Source organism: Enhydra lutris, unplaced genomic scaffold (genome assembly GCF_002288905.1).
Source record: "Enhydra lutris kenyoni isolate GAN:26980312 unplaced genomic scaffold, ASM228890v2 scaffoldscaffold47, whole genome shotgun sequence".
Classification (NCBI taxonomy): Eukaryota; Metazoa; Chordata; class Mammalia; order Carnivora; family Mustelidae; genus Enhydra; species Enhydra lutris.
In genome coordinates this window covers 3,250,331-3,258,621 of record NW_019154131.1, presented here as the reverse complement: position 1 = coordinate 3,258,621, position 8,291 = coordinate 3,250,331, and the positions used below count along the sequence as shown (strand labels likewise).

Below are 8,291 nucleotides of genomic sequence, written 5' to 3'. Positions count from 1 at the left end.
GGTACAGAACTACTAGCACAATGCTAACTGAAAAGAGATATATAGTAAATAACAGAACTTTCCAGTTAGGAAAAAGTGTTAGGTATCACCTTTTCTAAATTTCTTAATTACAAGCATGAGATAAATACAGGCTAGAGAGAATAAATAATGTTCTCTATGTCATATGGCTGGCTCATGGTGAAAGAGCCTGCTATAGAATCCAAATTTTCAAACCCTCTGTCTTACTGGACAACGCATAGAAAGAAAGAGAGAGAGAAAATGAAATGGAGAGGGTCTTTGAAATTAAACAGCAGGCCAACCTGTGTTCTCATTATTGTATTTTTTCCTATTATTTTCTTTTCACCTATTTATCCATACCTTTATTTTATCTTTTTGTAAGCTTTCCCAAAATCACATCCCATTGTAGAAAATGGAAAGGTGAGTTTATTTTTTATCATGCTAATTTTTAAGCCACTCTAAAGGAGAAAAATTAAAATCTGAAGTTAATCTTGTTCTCACCCATCTCCTCTAACAGAAATGATATCTGAACTCTATGTGGTTTTTTCTTACCAGTAATCCTCTAAGAACAACCTCCCCTCCCCAAATGCAACTCTACCCAAAAGAAGTGAAAGGTGAAATGGGTTGAGAATGGATGCTATAGCAGTTGAATTGCAAAGAAGCAATCAAAATTTAAAAGTCTATTCTTTAGGAATGGTAAGAATGTAAACCTGCAAGAAGAGATCCTATATTAACTCTTTGAGTCCATTAGCATGATTCCGAGTTTATCTCCCAGGCTCTCAGAGTCGAAACAATACCCTGAGCATGACAAAATTGAGATCATGATGTTAGGGGAAAAAAAAAAAAATAAAACTTAAGAGAAATGAAAAGTATTTACCCAGGTAATTCAAACCCATTTTTTTTTAATTTTTTTTTTTAAGATTTTATTTATTTGGCAGAGAGAGAGAGATCACAAGTAGGTGGAGAGGCAGGCAGAGAGAGAGAGAGAGAGAGGAGGAAGCAGGCTCCCCACTGAGCAGAGAGCCCGATACGGGGCTCGATCCCAGGACCCTGGGATCACGACCTGAGCTGAAGGCAGAGGCTTTAACCCACTGAGCCACCCAGGTGCCCCTTCAAACCCATTTTTAATACCTTGATTATATTTATGTAGTCCCCTCACAATATCGATAAAGGAAATTTCCAACTTTGAATGTTTCCTTCCAGGGAAGCTATACTTTGTTCATTTTGCACTGACAATATGTATAGGTGGCATATAAAAAATTTGTATTGACACAGGCATTGGTTTCAACTATGGCAATGCCACTTAACAAGTTTTATTATTTATTGGGAAACTAATATCTCATTGGTTTGGGAAGATTAAATGGCATACTGCAGATAATCGCTTTAGCATATACTTAGGCACATATAAAACTTAGCTCTTTTGAGTTACACCCCTCCAGACATGTCAAGTAACGTGCTCAAGGTCTCACTTTTTGCGCTAGGAAAGAAATTTAGCAACCCAGATTCCTCTAAGGACACTAAGAATTGAGACATTTAGGGGACTGGCTGAATCATAATCCTGAAAGTGATTGCAGCCGGATGTAGGGTACACAGCCTGCTCCGTCTATCAGGCCCACCACCATCTTTTTCCGTCGGAGGCAGGCTGGAACTACATTTCCCAGAGACCCTCAAGCTGCTTCCGGTGCAGTGCGCCGGCGCTCTGCTTTCCGGCTGTATATTTTACGTCAGTTCTTCCGTAGAACTCCCACAGTTGAAGCCGAGCGTCTGAACATGGGTTCTTTAGTGACTCAGCCTCTGGAGCCAATTAAGGTTGCTGCGCCTCCTGAAGCCACCAGCTCCGTCGAGCCCCCGCCCCTCGCTGCACCTGGAGCGCCGACCTCTCCAGCGGAAGCCCCTCTATTTAATAACTGCTGGAGCTGTCGCGTGCTTTCAGGGACGGGGCTAATAGGGGCGGGCGGGTACGTCTACTGGGTGGCGCGGAAGCCCATGAAGCTGGGATACCCCCCGGGCCCAGGGACTATTACGCAGATGGTCTTCGGCATCAGTGAGAGTCGGGACAACGCGGGGCCTTTGGGTAGTGGGAGGGGGAGAAGGGGGTGGCAGCCGCGTGGGCGGGTTGCGGACTGGTCACGTGGCGGAGGTACGCCAACAGAGAAGCAGGGGCAGGGAGGAAGTTGTTGGGACGCTGTTCTCATTTAAGACAAATCACGGTATTGAGAACTCTTACCAGCTTCAGTCTTTTTAATCCTAACAATAGCTATTAAAGATAGGTATGATCATAACCATACTTTTATCACCTCTGAGCACACTAAGGCTCAAAGACTAAGAAATACTGTGTTCAAGGTCAGATAATCAGGATGTGGTAACAGCGAGCGCCAGACCCATTTTTTTTTCCTCCCCCCTCCAGATCCTGGAGAAAGTCTGAGTGAGGGTACATAATTTTGGTTTAAGAAATAGGGCTTTGTGGGCGCCTGGGTGGCTCAGTGGGTTAAGCTGCTGCCTTCGGCTCAGGTCATGATCTCAGGGTCCTGGGATCGAGTCCCGCGTCGGGCTCTCTGCTCAGCGGGGAGCCTGCTTCCTCCTCTCTCTCTCTCTCTGCCTGCCTCTCCATCTACTTGTGAGCTCTCTCTGTCAAATAAATAAATAAAATCTTTAAAAAAAAAAAAAAGAAATAGGGCTTTGAAGTCTCATTTTAGACATGAATTGTGAGCCCACATTCTGTGTGTACCATGGGTAAAGTGGCCCACAGTCCTTACCTATAGCAATAATTTATTATTATTATAAATGATTGTTAAGCTGTCTTACAGTAAAATGCAGTAATTCTTTTTACTCTTCAAGCCAGTTGAATGGGTTTTCAGATCTCTTACCTTTTTAATTAGATTTCCCAAATCAGTTCTCCTTAAGTCACTTTCTTGCTTGGGGAGGTAACCGATTTTTTTTTTTTTTCCCTCTGAACTTTCTTGTCCTTTTCTGAGTTTCACTCTTAAGAGAGAAATGTAATGGCAATGTATCTTGGAGTGTTGTGAGAATTAAATAAGATGGCATATACAGAAGCACCTAGTAAACTGAGGTGTAACATGCATGTGAGGTACAGTTTGTTTTTGTTTTCTTTTTCTTTCCTAGGCATTGCTTGTTGGGGTGTAGTCATCCTTTCAGACCCCAAAGGGAAGGCCTTCCGTGTTGAGTGAAAGTACTACTAGTGAATTTATCATCTGTCCATGTCCCAGGACACCAGAACAAGCATGGGACTTAGGGATATACTGGACAAATGGACATTGACAGACTTTATTCCTGAGGATACCACAAGACTGAAGAAGAAATGATAAACCAAGTTGGAAAATGAACTAAACTATTATTTTAAATAGTTCTCTTTACTTCTTCTATAATTGGGTCAACGCCTATTAACAATCTAACACTGGATTGGCATCATGCAATGTACAGAAGTACATAAAACTTTTTATCTGTGTACTGCTCATAATTTTTTCATTGGTGGTAAGTGAAACTTTAAAAATAGTCCTGGTGGTTTGCCCAGGGTCATTCAGCAAGTCCTTGGTGCATCTAGGATTGTTCAGTTCTTGTTCTAGTCTTTCAGAACGAGGGTGATTCCAAACAGGCAAGAATTACCTTTATGAAACAAAAATTAGTATATAATTAAAAGTACCAAAAAATTTGAGAGAAATTCACATTTATCATTAAAAACAATAACATTTGGTTCTTTGTCTACAACTGCTGGAAGTGATTCTGTGATGAAATTGACATGCTTTTGAGATAATGACTTAAAATTTGACAGTTCATTTCTAAGAGAATTCTGTGCTTCCTACCAGTCTTTTTCACTTCTGATATATACCCCAGCTTTTCCATAAAATTATACTTAACTGTTTTTCAGAGCAGAAAGATAGTTAAGTTCAGCTGCCAATCACAGTGTGTAAGTTGAAAGATTGGTTGAGCAACTCCTATCAGACCTGTTGCTTTCTAGTATGTAGAAGTGCCTGGATCTAATGCTGAGTGACTATTCCTAACGTTTTCTTAAGTTAAAACAAAGTACATAAATCTAACTTTTGGTCGTGGATTGATCTATTGGATAAATAGAAAAAGTCTTTATCCTTAATATAATTTTAGCATCTCAGAGTTTGTACTAGTGTGTAAGCAAATAAGAGCCTTTTCCAAATATACTTGTCTGCTCACTAGAATATTGCCAACATACATTTGGTTCTTCCCAACTTGGGGCTGTTTAACTAGGTTTGAGTAAAATAATTCTTTACTATGTCTATGGGAAGTTAAGTGGGAATAACACTCCTCCCCACCCCCCAAAAATAAGCTTGTTAAATTTGAAACTAACAGTTTTCTTTCTTTTTCTTTTTTTTTTAAACTTTGGAAAAGTTGCTTTGATTTCTGTAAGTGCAAAGTCAGAAATCTAGTTTGTTTTAGAGATTTAGTCTCATCTTCAGAGACAAAAGGGACATGCCACTTTAGTCCTGCATTAGGGGAAGTACACACAGTACTCCTATTATCTTCCCTTTTATTGTGGTTAAAGTGGGGTGAGTAGGGCAAACAGGCTCAAAAACCAGTGGATTATTACTCGCTAATGTAAGAACACCGTTTTAATTATGGTTCATGGGCTTCAGAATCTCTTTATGGTATGGAAATAAATTTGCAAAGACTCATAATTACTTCTAGCAAAGGAGAGGGGATAAAGTACAAATAAGGGTAATTTAAAATGACCTTACAGTTCTCCTTAAAACACAAACCAAAATGTGAACATATATGTGGACACTAACAATGTTCATGACGTCCAAGGTATCTATTAACTAAACGTCTACATAGTAGAGACTTAAGTACCTCAATGCAAGAAATCATTACACTGGGGCACTTGAGTGGCTCAGTTGGTTAAGTGGCCAACTCTTGATTTTGGCTCAGGTCATGATCTCAGGATCACTAGCCCTGAGACTTGAGATTCTTTCCCTTTCCCCCTTCCCCAGCTCACACATGCTCTCATGCTCTAAATAAATAAAATCTTCAAAACAAAAGGAAACCATTGCAACATTTCTTGGTCCTTTTTTTTTTTTCCCTTTCCTTCTTTTTTAGGTTTTATTCATTCATGAGATAGCGTGAGAATGAGAGCGGGGAGAGGAAGAAGCAGGCTCCCTCCTGAGCAGGGATCCTGATGTGGAGCTCAGTCCTGGGACCCCAGGATCATGACCTGAGCCAAAGGCAGATCCTTAACCAACTGAGCCAGCTAAGTGCCCTCCTGTTCCTTTTGTGTATTGCCTTGACTAGCCCGGAATCCTGTGACCAGCTACCAGTATGTCTTGAACATATGAAAGGACCCAAATAGAGACTGAGCCTCAGGATCTTGCTATATGTTGGGAAGGAGAGGTGAGAGGTCTCTCTTCCCAGGCCAGTTGCTGAGACTGTTATTGCTGGGAGCACTGCAGTGTTCCAAGTCCAGATTAATTTAAAAAGTTACGGAGTTTCACCTGAGACCAATTCTAGAGACCATACTTACAGGTTAAGCATCTCAGCGGTGATTTGCACTTCAGCCTCAGCATTTGCCCCTTGTTCCTTTTTATTAGTTGTTTCTCAGCATGGTTGTGTCTGAATTAGGGGCCTCTTGAATGAAGCCAGCTGATTGGGGAACAAAATAAATTGCTCCTAAATTAAATATATGTTCAGGGCAAGTGTATGTTCAAGTACCTCCCCCCCAAACCAGCCTTGGCCTCAACTGATTTATTGCCGGGACTACATTGATCAAACCAACACTTCTCAAATCTTGCTCAGGAATAGTAAGCAATTTTGAGTCAAAAAGCCACTTTTATTTTCAATGACAGATAAATCCTTGCCTTGACCCAATGGTTATATAGGTGTTAGGGGCACAGAGTCAGAGGTGAAAGACATAATTACACATCATTTATAAGTATCCTAAGAGTATGGCGAGAAAATATGTCACTCGTCTAAATTGGCCTTTCAGATACTCAGCAACTTGTTCATTTGTAGGAGTGTAGAGAAATAACCCAAAGGGCAAGTGTTAGATGCAGCAATGCTGCTAAAAATCACTGCCCAGTCTTGTGACTGAACTTGCATGTGCTTCGGCAGTGTGGTAGGCAAGATTGTTAAGATGGTCTAGAAACCTGGTGTACACACACTTTCTCCCAGTTACTCAAATACCATCCTAGGTGCTGCTCTGAAGGAAATTTGTAGATGTAATTAAGGTCCCAGATCAGCTGATCTTAAGACAGGGAGATTATCTGGATGGGCTAATCACATAAGACCATCAAATCTTGTTCTAGAGGTCAGAGGTGGGAAAAGTTAGAGATTAGAAGCAAGAGGAAGATTCAGTGTAAGGTAAGATCCTGCAGGACTAGAAGAAAGCAAACATCCCTGTGAGATGCTGCTGGGGGCCATGTGGCTAGGAAGTGCAGGCCTCCTGGAGCTGTTGAGAGTGATAGCTACAAGGGAAACTGCGACCTCAGTTCTACAACTACAAGGAAATGAATGCTTCCAACAACTGTAAGCTGGGAAGAAGGTCTTATGAGACCAAACAACAGACCCAACACCACCTTGGTTTCAGCACAACGAGACTCCAAGCAGAGTATCTGGTCATGCTGTGAGATTGTGAAATAATACATTTGTTTCACTTAAAGTCTCCAGGTTTGTGGCAATTTATTACACAGCAATAGAAAACAAATACAATGAGTCAGGTGTGTTTTATGGTATCATAGTCCTAGTAGGTGGAATGCCAGACCAAATATGCACCCCCCCATTCTGGATATTCAGGAATTAGCAAAAAAATTCATCTAATAGCATTTGTCTTTACAGTTACTGTCTTTACTTGTTCTTTTACTGGCAGCTTTCTTTTTTTTTTTTTTTTAAGATTTTATTTATTTATTTATTTAACAGACAGAGATCACAAGTAGGCAGAGAGACAGAGAGAGAGAGAGGAGGAAGCAGCTCCCTGCTGTGCAGAGAACCCAGTGCAGGACTTGATCCCAGGACCCTGAGATCATGACCTGAGCGGAAGGCAGAGGTTTAACCCACTGAGCCACCGAGGCGCCCCAACTGGCAGCTTTCTTGGATAGTTTTTTTCTTCTGTTTTCTAGCTAAATTGTTCCAAATTGTTCCACTGTTGAATACACACACACACACATACATCATTACAGCACCCTTTTTATGTGCCAAGCTTTATGCTAAGTGCTTTGTAGGAATTGTTAAATCCTCTCAGCAGCCCTGTTTTACGGTTGAGCTAACCAAGGCCTGGAGCAGGTAAGAAATTTCCCAAAGCCTCAGGAAACGAAGCAGTAGTGGCTTGGTGAAGAGCCTGAACTGGGAACTGGGGATTCATGTTGCTATAATTACTTTCTTAGCATTCATTCTCAAAATGTTCAGATGTCAAAACTGGAAATTTTGAACTCTGATTTTCCATTTTTAACTTGGTTATCTCTTAGTTTAACATGGATCATTAATCTCTTAGTTTCCTTTTTATAATTGAGATTCTATCACTTGTCACTCTGATGGCAATTTGAATATTAATCCAGGGCAAGAAATTCACATCTCCCTGAGCAGGCTCATACATTTCCATGACTTTACCCTAATCTCTCTCCTGACTTTGGACGATTCTTCTGAACTTCACACTCTTATTTTCCAGCCATAATAGGGCGTTCGACTTGCCTGTCTACAGACACCAGCATCCCAACTTGACCCAAATGAACTTACTTCACCCCAACCTACTTCTCCTATTTACTTTCTCTGTTCATGGCATTTCCACCTCATCAGCTGACCATGCTAGAAACTATAGAATCCATGCTAGAAACTATAGAATTATGTATGGCTCTCTTTACTCTCATTCTTCACCTCTGATCTGTTAGCAAGTCCTCCTTATTTAAACCATTTAATGCTCTTCCCTGAGCATTCCCATTGCTATTGTTTTGGATGCCTTATCATCATTCCTAATGTAGATTACTAGAATAGATTCTTAATTGATACTTGCTTCCAGGAAACCCCTCTCATCCTCCCTCACACTCTAGTCAGAGTAACTTTAAAGCACATCCCACCTAAAAACCTTTCAGTATCCCTGCTGCACACAAGGGGAATTCCATCCAGACTCCTTCACAGGAGAAGGAATGCCCTTCATTAGTTCAATTTCCATATCTTTCCACCTTCATCTTCCACTCCTTGACTTGTTCTGGCCCATGTTCCTGCCACTCTTATTTAGCCAACTCTTCCTAGAGATGTCACTCTCCATGCCTTTGCACCTGCTGTTCCTTCAGCTGAAAAGGATATCCTTTTGTCTCTGATCC

At 41.0% G+C, this 8,291-nt stretch overlaps 1 protein-coding gene across 2 annotated transcripts; it reads left to right on the top strand.

Annotated features, from left to right (window-relative positions):
• Positions 1-1,735: 1,735 nt before the first annotated feature.
• Positions 1,736-4,052, top strand: LOC111156612 (distal membrane arm assembly complex 1). 2 transcript variants are annotated; one of them, XM_022517605.1, is made up of 2 exons: positions 1,736-2,041; positions 3,121-4,052. In XM_022517605.1, the coding sequence occupies exons 1-2, from the start codon at positions 1,768-1,770 to the stop codon at positions 3,183-3,185; spliced, it is 339 nt and encodes a 112-aa protein (XP_022373313.1). In that variant the 5' UTR covers positions 1,736-1,767; the 3' UTR covers positions 3,186-4,052. The 2 variants fall into 2 exon arrangements, with proteins under 2 accessions (XP_022373313.1, XP_022373311.1); XM_022517603.1 differs by having other exon boundaries at positions 1,743-2,071.
• Positions 4,053-8,291: the final 4,239 nt, after the last annotated feature.

Coding starts and splice junctions, on each gene's coding strand:
- LOC111156612 (XM_022517603.1), top strand. CDS start 1,768: ATGGGTTCTTTAGTGACTCAGCCTCTGGAGCCAATTAAGGTTGCTGCG. Junction 2,072..3,120: donor GGACAACGCGGGGCCTTTGG/GTAGTGGGAGGG, acceptor TTTCTTTCCTAG/GCATTGCTTGTTGGGGTGTA.